This window comes from Heterocephalus glaber, unplaced genomic scaffold, assembly GCF_053883595.1.
Source record: "Heterocephalus glaber isolate CG9 unplaced genomic scaffold, H.glaber_assembly_v1.0 deba00001523, whole genome shotgun sequence".
Classification (NCBI taxonomy): domain Eukaryota; kingdom Metazoa; phylum Chordata; class Mammalia; order Rodentia; family Bathyergidae; genus Heterocephalus; species Heterocephalus glaber.
Window position 1 is genome coordinate 31,879,188 of NW_028258327.1, and position 20,702 is coordinate 31,899,889.

At 36.6% G+C, this 20,702-nt stretch overlaps 2 protein-coding genes across 7 annotated transcripts in view; one reads left to right on the forward strand and one right to left on the reverse strand.

Annotated features, from left to right (window-relative positions):
- Positions 1-20,702, forward strand: part of Map3k4 (mitogen-activated protein kinase kinase kinase 4) — a 114,100-nt gene that overhangs the window by 84,277 nt on the left and 9,121 nt on the right. For 3 of the 6 annotated variants that reach the window (XR_015441581.1, XM_004868994.3, XM_021247782.2), the window contains exons 11-21: positions 288-437; positions 2,976-3,137; positions 3,600-3,733; positions 4,569-4,647; positions 5,463-5,541; positions 8,679-8,775; positions 9,545-9,703; positions 14,065-14,165; positions 15,015-15,095; positions 18,001-18,192; positions 19,237-19,307. Coding sequence is in view for 5 of the 6 variants with exons in the window: in XM_004868994.3 (XP_004869051.1) it covers positions 288-437; positions 2,976-3,137; positions 3,600-3,733; positions 4,569-4,647; positions 5,463-5,541; positions 8,679-8,775; positions 9,545-9,703; positions 14,065-14,165; positions 15,015-15,095; positions 18,001-18,192; positions 19,237-19,307 (1,305 nt within the window). In the remaining variant the exon portion in view is untranslated. The remainder of the gene's footprint in view (positions 1-287; positions 438-2,975; positions 3,138-3,599; positions 3,734-4,568; positions 4,648-5,462; positions 5,542-8,678; positions 8,776-9,544; positions 9,704-14,064; positions 14,166-15,014; positions 15,096-18,000; positions 18,193-19,236; positions 19,308-20,702) is intronic. The other 3 variants (XM_004868995.3, XM_013067161.3, XM_004868997.3) reach the window with 3 other exon arrangements.
- Agpat4 (1-acylglycerol-3-phosphate O-acyltransferase 4) overlaps positions 18,387-20,702 on the reverse strand; it is a 139,766-nt gene continuing 137,450 nt past the window's right edge. Inside the window, exons 10-11 of the mRNA XM_013067163.3 lie at positions 20,243-20,279; positions 18,387-19,029 (exon numbers count right to left, since the gene is read on the reverse strand). The gene's annotated coding sequence lies outside the window, so the exon portion shown is untranslated. The remainder of the gene's footprint in view (positions 19,030-20,242; positions 20,280-20,702) is intronic.

A 20,702-nucleotide genomic window follows, 5' to 3' on the forward strand; every position in this document is an offset into this window, starting at 1 on the left:
GCACACACTGCATCAGCAGTCCTAGCCCACTTGGAGGTCTAGACTATTTGAAAGCTGTCATGCCCACACAGTCCAACATGCTTCTCCACTGTACTGAAGAGCCTGAGTGTCAGTATCCACTGCAGTGTGTTGCTCAGGAGGGGCAGCTTTGCTGGCAGATGACTGGCTGTTGGTCTGGTATCCCTGAGGTTGGTGTTGTTTTGGGGCAGTTTGTTTTTGTGGTTGAACTATAGTAGGAAAGTTGTCACCAGTCTGCTTTTATGCCCTATGTTTGGTTTTCTTTCCAGGTGGACAATCTTTTACTAGTCGTGATGCAATCTGCTCATCTCACAATTCAGAGAAAAGCCTTCCAGCAGTCCATCGAGGGGATTATGACGCTCCTCCAAGAGCAGACATCCAGTCAGCCAGTCATCGCCACAGCTTTACAGCAGCTCAAGGTACTTTATTGTCCCCTGCCCTGGAGCAGAGGTCTTTGCTTTGGGTATCATACTGTGGAAGATTTGAGTGGTGTCATAGGATGTCATTTGAAGAACTTGAGCTCTTAAGTTGTATCCCCAAGTACACATTTTTCCCATGTTTAGTTAGGGAAGAAATTCCTGAATCTTTCCTGGAACTGTAGAGCTGTAGAGTTGGAAAGGATAGAAAATTGAGTAATTCTTTAACTATAATGATCATGTAGCTGGTTAGTAGCAAAGCTGAGACTGGAATTTAGGTCTCTTCGTATCATATGTAAATTTAGCTTCCTTCTTTAGCAGTTTCCAGTTTTTCCCATAGCAATAATGTTTATTTATTCCGTTATTTTACAAATAATTCAGCCGAATTAACTATGATAGAAAAAACAGTTGTAGATAAGCACAAAGGCCTTTGAAGTCCATGTCAAGTCAGAGCCTTGCCTTCTTTTCCCTTTGTTTCTGTTTTCACCACTTTCTATTTTTTACCACATTTATTAGTCCTGGTTCATCTACACTTTTCCACAAGCCATCAGTTATGTCTTCTCAGTCACCTTCTTGAAGAAGCAGTCCCTGAAAGTACTGATAAACATTTGTTTTTCTTCTCTTAATCTGATGTGTCTTACTTAATGTATAAATCTCTTAAAATTTGCAATCCTGCTCTCATACCAAAGTGGGGGACATTTGTCTTTTGCTTTGAGCCAGTGAATTCTGGAGCATACAAGATTTTATGAGTTGATTATTCTTGAACTTAAGGAGTTTATGGCCCTAAGGGCCTAAGCTGTCACGCTTACATACAGAAGAGAGAGAGCTTAGTGCCTTCTAATAGCATCTGGGAATTCAGCTTGGGAGGATGCATACTGGGAAGGAACTAACAAAAGGAACATTTGAGTATTGCTTTCAGTGGATCAAGGTTATGGGCCTGCTGCCTGGCTATCACATGGTCTGATTTGGCTGGATCTTCCTACCCAGTGGAAAGTAATGAGATAAGAGTGTTGAAATAAAGTAGGCACAATTTTTTTTTTTTGTATTAAATTCTTTTATTGGTACATTGTAGGTATACAACACAATTACATTTCTCATTGGGAATTGTACCTTTATATAATGCATCTTGGTTCTTATTTTTTCCCCATTCCTAGCCCTCCCTTCACGCCCTCCACCCTTCCCTATTTACAAAGACTTTATTTCCATTTTTTCCATTTCTCATCATTTTTTCCTTTCCCTTCATTCCTTTCCCCTGCGCCTCCCACTACCCCTACCCCTTTGGACCTTTTATTCCTATTTTACATTATCGATTATTCATTCTAATCATTGGTACATTTTAGGTATACAATATAATGACATTCATCATTGGAAATTTGCACCTTTACATAGTCTCTCTTGGTTCTTATTTTTCACCGTTGCCCAGCCCTCCCTTCAACCCCTCCAGCCCTCCCTATTTACAAAAATTTTGTTCCTATTTTTCCATTTTCTCATATTAATCCCATTCCCTTCTATCCTTTCCCCTAGACCTCCCACTTCCTTCCCCTTTGCCCCTTTTCTTCCTATTTCACATTACCTATTATACATTTAGTCCTTATTTACACTTTCAGTTTCTCACACCAGAGAAACTATTCGGTATTTACACATGTGTGTCCTATCTATTTCACTTAAGAGTATCGCCTCAATGTGCATCCACTTAGCTATACATGTCTCTAACTTCTCATTTTTTATGAAGGCACAATTTTATTTGTTGAGACATAGTAGATTTTTTTTTGCTAAGACTCAGGGAGTTGTTGAAGATTTTGGAAGAATATTTTGTTAACAGTATGTGGGGGTGATAGCCTGATAGATAACTATGCATACACAGGTGTGTTTAAGGACAGATGGGAAGGGAGACAAAAGCTTGCGTTAGGCCCAGGTTTCTTAAACCCTGTACTACTGACATTTGAGGCCAATAATATTTTGTTGTCAGGGAGGTGTCCTGTCTTGTGCGTTGTAAGATGTTTAGCAGTATCCCTGCCCTCTACCTACCAGATGCCAGTGAATTCTGCCTTTTCCTCATTTTAATAACCAAAGCTATGTCCAGACATTGCCAGTAGTATCTCTGGTGGTTGACACACAAAATACTGAAGATGCAGCATCTATTCAAAGATAGGGTGTAGTGGTGCACACCTATCATCCTAGTGTTTGGGAGGCTGAGGCAGGAGGGTTACCATGAGTTGAAGGCCAGCTTGGGCTACATAGTGAGTTCAAGGCCAGCCTGAACTACATAGCAAGACCCTGTCTATAAATAAATAATCAAAATTAAAAATAGCAAAGACCAAATTGTAATTTAGCATTATTTTAAACAGACTTGTTTCATAAGATGTTAAAAAATGCCTAATGCAAATGAAAATAATAGTTTCCTCTGTATTTCGTTCCTTTGACAACTAAAACAAATGTGGCTGGAATATATTGTAGTGGTAAATGTCTGTGTGATGATGAATGAAACATTCCTGTAAAATGCAGTAATTGCTGTGTAATTTGCTTGATGGGATTCTTCAGAATGATGCACTAGAGCTATGCAACAGAATAAGTGATGCCATTGACCGAGTGGACCACATGTTCACATCAGAATTTGATGCTGAAGTTGATGAATCTGAATCTGTCACACTGCAGCAGTATTACCGAGAAGCAATGATTCAGGGGTACAATTTTGGGTTTGAGGTAGGTGTAAAAGAAGAGGAAAAATGTAGTACAGTTTGGTAATTGCTTTGTAGCTTACTTACAGAAAGTATTATGAATCTTATATAGCAAATTAATTGATATTAATTATAATTATATCTTAGTGAAGAATGCCAGCTTACACTCCTGCTGGGTATCAGAAATGTTAGTTTTCTTTTTAAACTATCATATAGTTGCTGAGTTATTTTTGTGTTAATAGCTATCTGCTGCATTTTAAACTTTCTTTTAATGTTTAATATTATAAAATCTCATTCTTAATGTAAACTTATGAATAAAACATGAAACTTTTTTGACACATATAGTTTTTCAAACTATTCAGAATATATAGATTTTAATTGGATTTTGCTTTATTAGAGAATGACATTTTAAGCCAACACTATAGTGTGTAGGTATTATTATTATGGTTTTGTTCTTAATTTGGATGTACATGACATCTTCTTACAGTATCATAAAGAAGTTGTTCGCTTGATGTCTGGAGAGTTTAGACAGAAGATAGGAGATAGATATATAAGCTTTGCCCGGAAATGGATGAATTATGTCCTGACTAAATGTGAAAGTGGTAGAGGTACAAGACCCAGGTAATGACCAAATCTTTATCCTGCATGAGTCCTGTGGAGTTGATAGTATTTTGTTCCTGTATGTTATATGAGATTTCTGAGCAAACAACAACAAAAAAGAGCATTATAAACTTTGTAGTGATCAGAGATTTTGTTTTGTTTTATTTTAATGAAAATATATAAACAGCGAACCTCACAACTCTTAGGGAACTTATATTTTTAAAAAATGATGAGCCCAAACTGAGTTATTGTTAAAGGAGTTCACATAATCCATGAGCAAGTCTTCCTGATTGCGGATCTCTTTTGTCTGTCATATTTAAGCCTATTGTGTAAATGGGAAACAAATGGGTAAACTTTACCTAGCAATAATCCATTTTAGAATTTTTAGGGGGAAAATATAAAACATCTGTGTTGCTCACTAGTAACTACACTAAAGTAAACATGATTATTAAAGTATTAAGAATTAAAAATTAGCTGGGTATTCTGTAAGTTGTACTGGAGGGACATCACGGGACACTTCAGTGCCATTTCCAAGTTAAAGAAACACAAGTCCTACAATGAGGATTAAAAGTAGGAACATTTCTTTATCTTATAAATGTTGAAATATAAATGAGCACCATCTTCTAATATCTTCCATTCATCTCAAAGTAAACATTTTCTTAAAAAGACATTTTGTGTTTTTCCCCAAAAGGTCACACTATAACTTACTTCAACCTAGGCATTTATCTAAAACAAAAAAAATTTTCTCTATAAAATATAATAATTTTCCAATTGTATTATTTTCAATATTGTATAGTCTAAGTGTTACAGCATTTTCTTGGTTGTTTTATAATTATTGAACATTTTCATATGACAGGTGGGCAACTCAAGGATTTGATTTTTTACAAGCCATTGAACCTGCCTTTATTTCAGCTCTACCAGAAGATGACTTCTTGGTATGGAATATTTGAAACTTTTTTTCTCATTAAAAACAAACAAATTGATCATTTCTTTTCCTTGATTATTTATTTTTAAATAAATAATAGTGGTTCTTAAATGTTTTATGTAATTATAGCAATGATGTTGAAAGGTTACAGCACTCAGTAGCATCATGAGATTTTTAGTGCTCTTTCTATAACAATAGTGTTCAACTGACTAAGTCAATGTCTAGTTATAAACCCTGGCACTTCTAAAATATGAGTTTCTCAGGCTGGGGATTTAGCTCAGTGGTGCCGCCGCCTGCTTCGAAAGCTCAAGGTCCTGAGTTCGATCCCCAGTACCAAAAAAAACCCACCTTAAAATGTGAGTTTCTCTATTTTATAAACTGTCAGCTTCATTGATGCTTTTTGGCAAGTTAATGAAAAATAAGGATTAACTGTATCACTTAAATGTCCATCATTTGAGAGCATAATGCCAGTATTATTACTGTTCTAATAAATTCCATGAAGTCTGAAAGATAGAAGGTAAATTCATTCATTTTTATCCTCCCAGTTGTAGAGATGATTATATGAAAAGTCCTTTGCTTATGTATATCATTTTGTTATGAAAGATTGATTACTATTTTACTTTTCTTTATGAAAACAATTTTATGCTACATTTTAAATTACGTATAATTTGTTTACTTATACTGTACATATTTTTAAACTAACTTTGAAATATTTACTGAAAGTAGCATGTCTCTTAAATACAGTGAAAACCTATTGTGTACCAGTTCTATAATTAAGAGTATACATTTTTTCCCTTCTCTTTTCCATTTTCCTTTTGTATCTAGAGTTTACAAGCGTTGATGAATGAATGCATTGGCCATGTCATAGGAAAGCCACACAGTCCTGTTACAGGTTTGTACCTTGGTAAGACCAGCTGTTACAGCATTTTTCCTGGAACATACTGGTTTGGATGAACAAACTGTCTTTTGGTTGTGGCCATTTATAATGGTATGAGAGGTCTTTTTAAGAATATGTAGACAAAAGACAGTGAAAGTGACAGAAATGAGGTATGTATGTAGCATACTCTATAGTAATCTTTCTAAACCCAGCTAGAAGATGGAAATGCAATAAGATATTCTATGTTTAACCAACAAGGTTAAACTGTGGGTTTTTTCCCCTCCCTGTATCAACACCACCATTCTCCTTTCCTTCTTGAAATCTTTGCTTATGAAGGAGAAAAATTAGAAGAGGTAAGTGTTTGGCAGACTAGGAGGCACCCATGGTGCAGGTGGATAAGTAATTTTTCTGTACCTTCTTATCTCTTAAAGGAGGGGAACATTCATTTTCTCCACTGTTTTCGTAAGTACCCATTTCCCCACTCCTTGTAGTAAATTCTGATTTGGTTTTACCTTTTAGACAATCAAGGTATATAACATACACACAAATATACATTAATTATAGTTTTTAGTTATACTTAGTGTAGTTTCAAAGTATATGTTCAAACTTTAAAAACATATCAAGAAAAGGCTATGTCTTTTGCCGTTCTTGGTATAGTGTATAAATGAAAATTTATATGTAATAAATACTCAAAAATGAAAATTTAAGATCTGGGGATGTAGCTTAGGTGTAGAGTGCTTGCATAACATGTGTGAGGTCATGGGTTCAATTACCAGCACAGAAAGAAAGAGAGAGAGAAAGAGAGGGAGAGAGAGAGAGAGAGAGAGAGAGAGAGAAAGAAAACTTAGAAATACTATACAATTTAAATTACACAAGAAATAATTCATAAATGGTGAATTTATTGAATACTATATTTCATAAAGGATACCTACTAGCTACAGAAAATTTAGTGTAAGAACAGATTTTAATCACTGGATATTTTTAACTTTTAAAATTCATTCAGTTTATACAAAGTCTCTTCTCCCAAAGCTGTTTTGGAAATGAAAGTTATTGTAAAGCCATTTGAGCAGTTATGTGAAACAAATTATATTCTTACCAAATTTTTGCTTCAGCCTGTTATAGATTGTTTTTCTGGTGTCTTAAAATATTTTTCTAAGAATATATGATTAGTAATTCTGTAAAAATTGCTTCTTAAAATGTTTTATTACGTAAGTAATTATTTCTTGAAAAAAAATTACAAAATTTTTTGTAGAAAAATGTAAACAGTGTACATGTAGGAAACCTTTCAATGTAGAAAAATTTACAAAAGACAAAAATGAAGGTAAGCATCAGTAACATTTGAGTTAGTGATCTTTTGATATGCCTGTCACTCCAAACTGTTTGTGGGACAGTTATTTAATAGCACTCTTTGTAGGCTGAAGTTGTCCTTTGTTCCCTCAGCTACTATGGGGTGGTTGAATTGAACTCAGAGTCAGATTGCCTGATAGCAAGTGACCTGGGCTGCTCATTTAACCTCATTGAGCCTCCCCTGTAAAGTGGGATGCTAATGAAGAGTAAATTAGGTAATAACATTTTGTAAACTCTAGGATCCCATATACAATAGGGATCATCTTTTGATTTTACATTCTCTTCTTACAAGAGAATTGTTATAGTTGCTTACTTCTTTTCCTTTTGCTCTAAACACTACTACTAATAGCCTGGTATATAACCTTCCATGTTTTCTGTTTATCCACATAACAAACACATTCTGCCCTACCTTTCTGTATGCTCTATAATCATACAAGCGTATATAAGATTGTTTTTCTCCCATTTACTGTAGATTGCCTGGGTTATTAATCTTTCTTAAAAATCTGACAGTTGTAGAAGTTTTCCATGTCAGCAGGTATGGATCTACTTCATTCTTTACAGTGGCCACATTGTGGCCATCATTGATGTACTATTACTCTTCCTTCCACTCTATGGGCTTTTGTTTGTCATGGCCATGAAAAACATCTCTCTAATAAATGTTCAACACTAGTGAAATTTGAATGTCTCTTTTGTTTGTTGGCCATTTGGATTTTTCTTTCCAATAAAATGTTAGCTTTGCAACATTAAACATACTCTTTATACTCTTAAAATGTATTGTTTCATATATAAAGAGTATTAAATTTGAGTATATTTAGTTTTCTTAACAGAATGTCTTTATATCTTCATGAGAAAATTTTGTAATAATTTTTGACTAATTCTCAGTATCTTTGCTGGATCAAAGCAAAAATTAAAATTTATCCTCATCAAATAATTTTTGTTCTTTTTCTTTTTACCTTTTTACTATTTAGTTGAGAAAATCCACCAGATTTCCTTACTTTCTTACCAGTTGCTTGATTTTTGTTTTGCCAGGTTTGTAAGGCAACCTCAAATCTTTCCAGTTTCAGTACTTCTGTGCCTCTTGTATGATGTTATTAAAAAGAAACAAAACCATGAAGAAAGAGAATTTCCATTTACAATAAAATGTTTGTGAACTAAAATTATTAATGCATGACAAGAAAATACAACATAAAAAGATTTGAAAACCTAAGAAAGATTAAACCCTACAGTTAAAAGTATAAGTAAGAGAAAAATATGTTAGAACTGGACAAAATATAACAAATGTCCATTGCTATTTACAGTTGGTTTTGAGGAAAGTAAAAGTATTAGCACTAGTTAAGATCACTAGTTTTTAAATTTCCTGTAAGATTTTATCTGTATTACCCTTTTGCTAGAATGTTTAAAAGAAGAAAAGAAAACATATTCTGGAGGGAAAAAAAAAACCATGCAATTAAATTGTTTGGCTTAAAGGAATTGAATAAAACTTCATGTACTCAGGAAAATGATCCCAACATAGGACCTATTGAAATGGCTATAAGACCAAAATCTATAAAATGGGTTCAGTCATAACATACATTATATGTAGTTCACTACAGGTTTTAAAAAATGGTTTAGATGGAGAAAAATTTGAATGTATAATAAAGCTTTATTAACTTAAAAGTGACATTTTTCATAATATTTGTATATTTAATTGAATTTTCTACTTGGTTATTTTGGTCACTGGCAAGATGAAGTGACTTGATTTACATTTAATGGCCTGATTTGATAGTTTTCTATTGACCACTTTAATAAGTTCCACTTGTTGCCATTTTCACTGGCAGCCATTCATCGGAACAGCCCCCGTCCTGTGAAGGTACCTCGATGCCATAGTGACCCTCCTAACCCACACCTAATTATCCCAACTCCAGAGGGATTCAGGTATTTGGTGCTTTTCCAGTTATTTGCCTTATGGATTCTTCTCTGATATGCTTGCTGATGCTCTTGAAACAACCGACTACTTGATCTGAGAGCCAAATGTTTTTTTCTGTCTTCTTATTCGTATGCCTTTAAAAGCTCTTATTTGCATTATCTTGAAGACCTAACAATGCTTTAGTTGCAAAAGAAAAAAGATATGCAAATTTTAAACAAAGCTATACCTTTCAAGATAACTCTCTCAGCTTCTTCATAACCTTGAACTACTAAATGCTTTCTGGCTTTAAAGTAATTCTTTCCTTTTCTTTCTTTAAAAATTACCTTAGGAAAATAGATTTACCTGTGCATATAGCACAGTAAACATTTGGAAGATAACACTAAGCATCACTAAAAATGGAGAAAGTTGGAATGATCTTTCCATTCCTGACTTTTGAGTGTAACATTGAAATGAGTTCAAAAACAAATACATTCACAATAATTTCCTTGAATGTGGTGGCATTTCTGCATCTTGGAGTAGTGAACATCCTCTCACCCTTACAGAATTACTCGTAAAAGTTAATTTTATTTGACGGGGTTTGCTAGGTAAGGACCGCATTATTTTTTTTATAACCTTTGAAAATATTTTTTTTGCCATGCTTAGACCTGAATCTCAGAAAATTATATTTTATTTTACATATTTTCACTTCCTTGCCATGTTTTATTTTTAATTGAAAACCATTTGTGAGTCCATGCCCTTTTCTCACCAGTGTTCCTGAAGCTTTTCTTCTTGTCTTAGCACTCGGAGCGTGCCTTTGGACACGCGGAGCCATGGCAGCTGTGCTGCTGCTACTGCTGTTGCTGCCGCCGCTGCTGCCACCACCACCACCGGTCGCCCTGGCCCTTTTGGCGGTGACCCTGTGCCGCCCAAACCTATCAGCACTGCCCCTGATACCAGGTAGTCTCACTTCACCAGTGTCATGCCTCCTTGCCACCCCTCCAGCCCTTCCACAGGGACCTTAGCTTTAGGATGTGTTACAGGGCACAGCTGGGCTTCTTTCTTCTGGTATGTGACTGATGTTCAGGGGCTCCCTAGGGGTTGTCTCAGCCCCTAGGCTCTGGCACCAGCCAGCACAACCAGACTGTTATTTGTCTGGTGTTAGTATTTTTTAGATTCAGTATTAGCCAGAATGATCAGAGGCTCTGCAAGTAGTAGCTCTGTGGAGAGAGTATGAGAGGAAAGAAATAGAAGGGGATATGACACTGTGGCTAACTGAGCCTTTTCTGAGGAGACACAAGGTAATGCAGAGATGGTGTCCTATCAATTATGTGGGTGATGATTGTTATTTTAGGAGAAACCGTTTTCTAACCGGATTTCCTAATTTTAAAAAACTGTTGATTAGAAGTAGTTATATAAAATTGAAAAGACAAGTTCGTGGGGTTTATATATATTTGGAAATAGATCATTACTAGAAAGAACTGCCAGACATTTGATAAGCTCCAGAAAGTTTAAGTATCTTGCAGTAAGTCTTTTGTAAGGAGAGACTTGCAGGTTTTTGCATTCTGCTTACCTTTTAGCAGAGGATTTTTATCAAGTTCACATTTACTTAATGGAGAAAGAATCTTTGGTCTCTTAATTTTACCCTGTATTTAAGTAGATTAGTATTCTCATCTTCCAAAAAAGGTGTATACAAAAGTATTCAGATTGGGTGTGATTTAATCACGAAAGATGAAATTGTGACAACTCAATGCTCTGTTTAGCTCATGGAAAAAATATTAGTATAATAGTTGGCAGGAGGGTTATTTATGGCTTTAGAATTTAAAAGACAAATGTATTTAGACTTATTTTAATAACAGCTAAAATTTCTACAAACATTTCTAGTATTTTTACTCATAAATATTTCTAACTTTCATTGATAAGTGTCTCTAACCTTAAAAATATCAAAGTATTTCACTGCTTAAGCAGTCACCTACAAAAAAAAAAATTAACAATTAACGTTGAACCAGATTCCCATTTACCCTCTGTGTTTTTGTTTAGGGATTTATTTATTACATGTTTAAGGATTTATTTTCACATGGGCTTCCATATCCTTGTGGGAGCTGCTGAGCTTATTGTTTTTTATAAATTCATTACACAGTCAGGGAAGTGTATCAACCACAAGTGCAAAGTAGTTGAAAGCAGTTTGTGGTGCCCAGTTTCACACCTACTGCATTCATGTTTGTGAGGTTATCCAGGAAAGGAAAGGCAAGAGGATATCTTGCTTTTTAAAAGGATGAGGAAACAAACATAACATATTTTTCCAAGTATTAAGAAATAGTACATGAGATGTGTGTGGATTTTTTCCCTCTCTACTAAAGACTGAACCAAAGTTGCTTCTACCACTCACCTACATCTGCAATCATAACATTCAATATATTTCTATCACATATTGATCTAGGTATTTGTGTATCATTATATATGTAAATGTATATATACTTTTGACCCAGGATCTAGCTAAGTTGACCAAGCCAGCCCAAAACTTTTTTGCTTTTAAAATTTATTTCTCTTTCATTTGAATATAATACAAGTATATATTAAGAAAATATAAAAGCTGTTCTATTTATTTGTGTATCATTGTATATGTGAATGTATATATACTTTTGACACAGGATCTAGCTAAGTTGACCAAGCCAGCCCAAAACTTTGTTTTGCTTTTTAAATTTATTTCTCTTTTATTTTAATATGATACAAATATATATTAATAAAGAAAATATAAAAGCTAAAAAAAAAAGGTTGAGGAACTGTGAGTTAATGTGTTTAAAAATACCCACAGTTGGCCGTTGCAGGCATTCAGTCTTAGGCTTTGCATAAGTAGTTTTCCAGCATATTATGGGTAGTATTTCATAAGTATTTGTCTTACATTTGCACATACCTGGACCGTCCTTGATGGCTAGGAATTTTAATAGCATCATAGTCTGCTGTCTCAAAATTTATTGTTTTACAAGAGACCAAAGTGTATGACATTGTGTATATGACTGTAGGTAGAGAAGAACAAAGTCACACAAAGGTGTCCTAGGGCAGTGATGGCGAACCTTTCAGAGCTTTCAATGATACAAACAGCCTGCTGTGGCGGGTGTGCAGTAGGTTTGCCACCGCTGTCCTAGGGGATGGTTGCAAGACTCCCCTTGCACTCAGCCCTTGAGCTTGGGGGCTCACATTCACCCCGAGCCTCACCTTCCCAGTGACCCGAGGGAGTGGGCCGTATATGTTCACTGCTACTGAAGTTTACTGTGCATATCCCAGAGACTGAGTCTCATCATAGCTATGGGCTTGCCAACCAGTGTGCTTCAGGGAGACACAGTAACACAAGTGCCTTCTGGTGTCAGCCTACTGTGTGCACTCTACCTGTCTTGGAGTAACACTGATGACTTGTAGTGTCAGGCCACAGTATGCAGCTTTTACCTATCTTAGGGATATAGTAACTAAAATTCATTATTAATTGGTCAGATTTTATTCTAGGAATAAATCTATTCTGGGGAATAGGAAATATCTATTCTGGGCTTCAATTTTCTTATCTCTGTTTATGAAAACATTTTTGCAGTGTGGGCTTGCTGGAGTCAGCTCCCAACTGATGCACAAGAGCTGTTGGTTAACTTTCAGCTATTTTACAAGCTGGTTGTTAACACCACTGAAGTCTGGAAATTCTTAAGACCAACCTCCTACCCCTCATATCCCACCTTACAGGTAGATATTAGACATCTACAAATGCACCACTTTGTTTAAGCATGTGTTCTGGCCGTTTACCCTGGCAGAAATCTCTAAAGAACGTAGAATTGACTGGATTTTACCACAAAAAATCAAGAAGTAGAGATATTGAGTAACTTCTCCATGGCCTCACAGTCTTTGGCATTGCTTATATGTCTTCACTTCAGCATCAGTGGCTTTACCATCAAATAGGGCCAAAAATGTTACCCTTTCTTCAGACTTAACAAGAACTATACAGGGTTTGAGGGTTTAGTGATATATAAAAATAGTGCATATTTCATAATCTCAATATAGTATAATTTCATAATTTCAATGCAGTATACTATATTGCCTTCAGCCTAATAGGCTGAAGTTTAAATGCCTTCAGCTTAATAAAAAAGAGCATAAATGCTACCATACTTCATTATATTATTTGCTAAAAATATGTCCAATAACTTTTTAATAAGCTAATGCTATATGTTGAGGTTTTGGATTATTTGAATTGCAGTTTAACCCTTCCTCTTACTTAATCCTAGTTTTTATTCATTATGAGTTCATCTGGTGGCTAAACATTTAACTTTGTTCTGGAAAAGCAGCTAATTAACTTTGTTCTTTAATATTTTAAGCCTCCTGCTCTTCTGTACTTTTGCTTGGCTATTGCTTGAGAAATCATTAGATATTCCCTTCTATTTTCTTATTATCTGGAGATTTGGAATCTGTTGGCACTATGTAATGATTTTAGTATTTTAAATATAATTAAGTACATAAATATAATTTGATGGTAACCTTAAATACTGGCCACATTTGGATAATGGATTTTTGTCTATCCTGGGCTTAAATTGTGGAACTTTCTATGCATTGCATGTCAGTCATACTTTAGTAAATAGGGTTTGTTTTTATTTCTGTTGTTGTTTATGTAAAACAAGGTACTATACTCTAAGCAGGTGCTGTGGGCTAGCCTGCTGGATATGAAGGGATAACAGTGGGGAACTCTCTAGTGGCCTCCAAAGTGGGGACCACATTTTTTTAATATTAATTTTATTGGTACATTTTAGGTATACAATATGATGACATTCATCATTGGGAATTTGTACCTTTACATAATATATCTTGGTTCTTATTTTGTTCCCCCTTCCCCTGCCCTCCCTTAAACCCCTCCACCCCTCCCTATTTACAAAGATTTTGTTTCCATTTTTTCTTTTCCCTTCTTTCTTTTCCCCTACCCCTCCCAGTTCCCCTTTGCCCCTTTTCTTCCTGTTTCATATTATCTATTATAACTTTTGATCCTTATTTACACTTTCAGTTTCTCACACCAGAGAAACTATTCTGTATTTACACATGTGGGGGACCACATTTCAATGGCACCACTGTTCATTTGAGTGACCGGTTCTTGTGGGGCTGTCCTGTGCATTGTCCACTGCCCACTAGATGCCATTTACACCCTCCTAGTCATGACAGTCCAGTGTCTACACATTGCCACATCCCTGTGTGGCAGCACTGTCTCTAATTGAGTATTGGGTCTAGAAGAATCTCACAAATCTTTCATATTGAATTTCATTAAATTGACAGTTGAATTGTTAAAAATATTAAAACAGGGGTTCCAGCGTTCCTGAAAATGACCGGTTGGCTTCTATAGCTGCTGAATTGCAGTTTAGGTCCCTCAGTCGTCACTCAAGCCCCACAGAAGAGCGAGATGGTAAGTGTTTATAAAGTTACCACCTGCTTTCTCCCTACCCTTGTCATATGCCTTAGCCTGCCAGTTTCTGTTGTTAACACCTTTAAAAAGAATGAAGGAAAAGAAGCAACGTTCTTGGCTTTTTAAATAGATGCCTTTTAGCTGTCTGTATATTTTAGATCTACTTTTGTTCCTTTTTTTTTTTCCATTTAGTTTATTGGTACATTTTAGGTATGCAATACAGTTACATTCATCATTGGGGTCTTGTACCTGTACATGACGTATCTTGATTCTTATTTTTTCCCCATTCCCCTGCCCTCCCTTCACCCCCTCCACTCCTCCCTGTTTACAAAGACTTTGCTTCCATGTTTTTCCTTGGGGAAAGTGGGAGGGGAAGGGGAACGGAAAGAAGGGAAAAGAAAAAATACTTTTGTTCCTTTAAAAAAAAAATTCCAGGTATTTTAATTGTTGAATACTCTTACTCATTTTAAAAATGCAAAAGTAATACCATGTTTGTTGGTAATATGCTGAAGTTATGTTCTGTTGCAGCCCTAGGGTCTCTGCTTGGGAACCCTGTCCTTTTTCCTGTTATGGCAAGGTGGAGACTTTTGAAACCAGCCTCTTAAATGAGGTCCATAGGAATGCATTGTTTGCACAGTGTTCAATTATCTGTTACTTCTGGAAAGTTTAATGATTTCTTAGTTTGCTACAATTTTATAGAATTTATTGTAGAAACATACCAAACACATTAGGAAGAAATCATCAGAAAGGAGGGGTTGATGGTAACTATTACCGTTTATCATTTCAGTCTTGCTCTTGAGCATATTTTTTCCATAAATCTTAGTTCATGTGAAAAAATACTTCCTACAGAACCAGCGTATCCCAGGGGTGATACAAGTGGATCAACACGGAGAAGTTGGGAACTTCGGACACTTATTAGCCAAACCAAAGGTAAGAGAAAGGAAAGACATTGAACTTAAAAATGTTTAAGCATCAGATAACCAGTTCCAGTTAAAATTTGGTTTAGCTTTTGAATTATTAGGCCTTCTACATTAATATTTTGTGATCTCATTTATACCTCTGACATCAGTTCCTGTAATATAGTATGTGGTGGACATTTGCTATTTTTGTAACAAATTATAAGATCTTTGGGGTCAGAAATGTGTTTTATTGATATGTTCCTAAGTAGCCTGATGTAATTCTTTAATGAATATTTGTGAAATAAGTAAATATTTTTTTACGTAAGTAGAAGGAAAGAATTTATGTTATATAGTAGGTGATCAATGAATACTAACCAAAGAAAGAATAGAGAATAAGGTAGTGTATTTTTGTCCTAATAATCTTGAGCAGTAGGCAGAACAAATCCTTCCCTCTTCTTAAATAATAACACAGATTCTGAGAGGTCAAATAATTGGGTAAGGTGTAATGATAGAGCTGGTACTGGAGCACACTTCTCTCTTCGTGCCCAGAGCTGTCTCCTTTCACAGTATTCTTTGAACTGTGTGTCACCATTAGAAAAGTATTTGTCCCCCAAGGCCCAGAGAGATCAGGAGGATTTCACAGGAGAAGGCCTGGTGACTGGAGAATGGCCTCTTGGGACTGGACTGGTGGGTGTGGATATAAATGCAGGTGAAATTGGAGGAGGGAAGGATGCTCTGATTATAGACAGCTTCAGTGATCTAAACTCTTACCCAGAAGTGGGGGGCAACCCCTGAAGGCTCTTAAGTGGCTAGGTGTTTGGTTAGTGGGAGGATGGGGATTAGTAAGACATTGTAAGTAGATTATCTTGCTAGCCTAAATTGGGGGAACAGAACACTAGTGCAGTGATTCATTGTAAATAATAGGTATTGGTCTAAGGGGAGGACAAAAAAAGAAAATGGCAGCAAGAAACAGTTTTGTTGTAACAGTAGACAGGCATGGTGGACATCAGGTGTGTGTCTAGGGTTCAGGTGGGAGAGACTTCCTGGACTTGATCCTAGTGACGAGGAGATGGTCTCTCTATGGCTCACCCATCACAGTGATTTCCCTGGATACCAGGTCTTTGCCATGTTATTGAAGCAAATACTATGGAATCACTGGAACAGTGTTCCACTTGGGGGAGTTAGTTCACACGGACATATTAAAGACTGGGAAGTCTTGAGAAAGCCTTATGCTTAACAGCAACAAAAAAGCTTTTCCCAGAAATACTTGACAATGGAGCCTGCATCCTCATAGCTGTGAAAAGCTTGTCTTAGGAGGGGTAGAGTTTCTGTGTCATATTAAAGTAAAGGAAACAAACTAGGACCTATGTTTTAAAGATATGATTATTTATTTATTTATACCGAGGATCAAACTCAGGATCTTGCACTTGTGAGGCAAGTGTGGCGCCACTGAGCTAAATCCCCGGCCCTCTAGTTTCAAAAAATAATTAAAACATAAGTCTGGGAATTTCACTTCAGATTACTCTCACATTCATTCAGGTTTTCAGAGATGTCTTTGCTGGAAGATTGAAGCTCCTAGATATTTATTAGGATGCAGTATGAGAAGTGCTGTCACAGAGATGTGTGTAAGCCAGTGGTTTTAAGTTAGTGGGTGGTAAAATTTTAGTGAGTGTGATCAGCCATTAAAAAGGATAGGATGGAATCAGATGTAGAAAGGGTAATAATGTCTCACGAAACTCATATTAGATATGTATCTCTGTGTGTAAAAGTTATCTCTTTAGGTCATGGTAAAAGAAGTTGGAGAAATAGTGATACAGACACTGGTGGGAAGGTAAGGGATAATAGTGTATATTGAGTCTTCTTATATTGCAGACACCAGGCTAAATGCTTATTCATCAATAAGCATTATTTCATTAAATTAAATTCATTAAATTCATTAAATGCGTTATTTCATTAAATCTTCACACATTTAGCTCAGTGGCACTGTGCCTGCCTCACAAGCACAAGTCCTGAGTTCGATCCCCAGTACCAAAAAAAAAAGAAGGCAACTAATAGATTAGGTATTTCATGTATGAAGTCAATTAATTTGCCCATCATCAAGCACCTAGAAAGTAATTACTCCAGGCATTCTAATGCTGGATCCTTACTTTGTAGTCTTTCCGGAGAAGGGAAGATTTCATTCCCTTTCATGAGAAGTGCTTATTTCACCTGAGTCCTGTGAGCTTTCTTCAGCAGCTACTGTGGTGAGAAGATATGTTAGGCAAAGGAGAAAGTGTGAGCAGTCCTGCGAGTGAGAGTTTGGTGTGTTCCTTAAGTCACCTAGTCTGACTAGCATGTGGTAGCAGAAGAAAAGAGGAATGGCTTAAAAAAGAAAAAAAAACCCAGGGAAGAATGTCTGGGTCCAAATTCTCCTTGACTGTAAACCCAAAATAAGAATTTGGAGGGCCGGGGGTTTAGCTCAGTGGTTCCGCCACCTGCCTTGCAAGCACAAGGTCCTGAGTTCGATCCCCAGTACCAAAAAAAGTTTTGGATTTTTGTTTAGTAAGCAGTAGAGATCTGAAATAAACTCAGGAGAGTAACATGTTACGATTTCATGTGTAGTAAGATAATGCTGACCAGCAAGAGAGTTATCTGGAAAGAGCAGGAAGTAGAGAACATAGGAGTTGCTGCGGTAGCTCAGCCATAGGCCTGGGGTGGTGAGTGGGGGTTAGCTGTCGAGCTTGGGGTTTATGTAAACACTGTGTAATGGGGGTGGGGTATGTGCTGGAATTAGTGGATTTTGAAGAATTCTAATTCATCTGTTGTTAATCTGGATAGAGAGTGATAAGGTTTACTGTAAGAGAGTGCATTGTAGACTGCTCTGTTCTCATTCTTATTTGTTGGAAATTACTTGGTAACAGTGTCTCTCACTGATGAGTTTGAGGGTCTCTCTGCAGATACTGCTTCTAAGCAAGGACCCATAGAAGCTATCCAGAAGTCAGTCCGATTGTTTGAAGAAAAGAGATACCGAGAAATGAGGAGGAAGAATATTATTGGTCAAGTTTGCGATACACCTAAGTCATATGATAATGTCATGCATGTTGGCTTGAGGAAGGTCACCTTCAAGTGGCAGAGAGGAAACAAAATTGGTAAGGAAACTAAGGACCATGTCATGAAAGCGGTCAATGTTAGAAAAAGCAGTATCTGTGTTTCTTTAGGCTAAATCTTTATAGTTTGTCCTCTTCTTACAGATATAGCAAATATACATCATATCTTTTCATATCTCTTTCTGTTGCTTAATTTCTAAAGTGTGGTCTAAGAACAATAAGCATGAGATTTGAAGAAAGATTTTACATAGTTCATTTAATTCAATAGTTTTACTCAATAATTTCAGAAGTTTCCCTTGGAGAACTACTGAAATTTCACCCATTGTTCTCTTTTATACAAGAATATTATTTGAACAGAGAATGGATACAAATCAGAATAGAACAATCATTTTTTCTGAAATGCTATCTCATTAATTTTCAGGTGAAACTGCCTCCTGTAAAACAATTAGTGGTAGATTATGTGATGTCTCAGATCCTTCTCTACTTAAATATATAATTCTTCAGGCATTTAGGTCCAAGGGTGCAAGCAGTAGGGAAAGATGACTGTGAGTCTCAGGAAACTGGAGCTTCCCTAAGAGCTGTCAAGTAGGACACAAAACCCTGAAAACAAGTACTTCACACATATTAATTATTATTTTCAGTCTTGTTTAGTTCTTCATCCTGTTGCTTTAATATCCCAGAAGGGGTGTTAGGAGATTATATCTCCCTCCACTCCTGAGCCTGCAGCAGTGAGGTAGACAGGGTCCAGAGTTGCCTGCTGCCTTCTGCCCCAGCACCAGCCCAGACCTTCTTAAGGAGCATGCTGGTTCAAAATGTGCGTAAGGAGTATTCATTGCTGGTCCTCGTGCTCTTCTGGGATTTTCCAAAGCCAGTTTTTCTCTATTTATGATGTTGACAGATAAGACATATTGACAGAATTACCTGAGACTTCATTTATTAGTGAACATTCAGAACTGTTTTGGGTCTTGCAGTAAACTGTAGTAAACATACTCATAGGCATCCAGAATTAATGGTTATAATTGTGAGTTTCAATGTTTTAACCCTTCTGAGCTGACTGAAAGAGTGGCCTATTGATGTTGTTCTCAGGGGAAGGACAATATGGGAAGGTCTACACCTGCATCAGTGTTGACACGGGAGAGCTGATGGCCATGAAGGAGGTAAGTCAGCTGGCTGGGTGGGCCTGTGTCGCAAATGACTCTGAGTGATGGAGATGCAGAATGGCAGCGGTGCACACTGCTGTCTGAAGTACTGTCCAGGCCTGAGTGCCTCATTGTGGAATTTAGACAGGACCAAGCCAGCAGTGCCTTGAGATAGCACTTGAAAGTGAAGGTGTTGACAATTCCATTGAGGAGGGTGAGAGCAGGAACACAAGTGAGCCCAACTCAGCAAAGGTATGAGACTGTGATCCTACTACAGAGGGAGGCAGAATAAGGGCTGATAGGGGATAGGGACAGTAGCACCTTACAGGGAGAAGATAAGCTTTGTGATAAACTTCCCAGGTGGAATGGGTGGATAGAGTAGGGAAACCTGAAGAATGGCTTGAGGGAAGGAAACCAGCCTCAGGGCTGTTGGAGAACTATTTGGTGTGGTTTAGAAGGTATCAGGGATTGAGGGTGAGGCAGAGATGTTTTTGACCCACAGGGTTCCCAGCCTCTTTGCCCTCTTCCTGAGCTGTGGTAGTGTTCATTCCTTTTCTGTGTCCAGCCCTTACCCTCCTCCCTTTATGTCATTGCTCTAACTTAGTTGTAAATGTCTTGCTTTTCTTCCTCTTTTTAATTTTTATTTATATGCTTACTTCGATTTTTTTTTTTTTTTGAGACAGGTCCTTCAGTATAGTCCAGGACAGCCTTGACCTCACTCTAAGCTGGTCTCAAACTTGCGATCCTCAGCCTCCCAAATGCTGGGATTATCAGCATGAACCCCCATGCCTGGCTTTCTTTTTTTATTTTTAATTGATATATCATAATTTTATATATTTATGGGATACAATATGATGGTGATGGCAAACCTATGGCCCACATGTTATTGTGTTTTTCTTTTGAGACAAACAGTGTAAAGGGCCGGGAATGTAGCTCTGTGGCACCATACTTACCTGGCAAGCGCCAAGGTCCTGAGTTTGATTCCTGGTACTGGAAAAAAAAAGACAAAAGATGTTAATAAAAGAGTTATTTTTTGTAAATTAAAACCTTGGTATTCAGATTTAATTGAAGTGTTGGCACTTTGTGATAAATAAGTGGGTTTTGGGTTGCAGTTTGGGCACTTGGTTTCTAAAAGGTTAGCCATCACTGCAATATGATGTCTTGATATGTGGCAATAATGTAGAGATCTGTGCAAGCTAATTAACATATTCATCATCTCACTTTTCATAATTTGAAATTTACTCTCAGTGGTTTTGAGGTGCATACATTATTACTAACTGTAGTCACCTCTTCAGCAGCATGGGTGAACCTAGATGACTGCTAAAGTTAAACAATAAGACAAACACAGAAGTACAGATACTGCATGGTCTTACTTACATGTGGAATCTAAAATAAGCTGTAAAATTTTTAAGT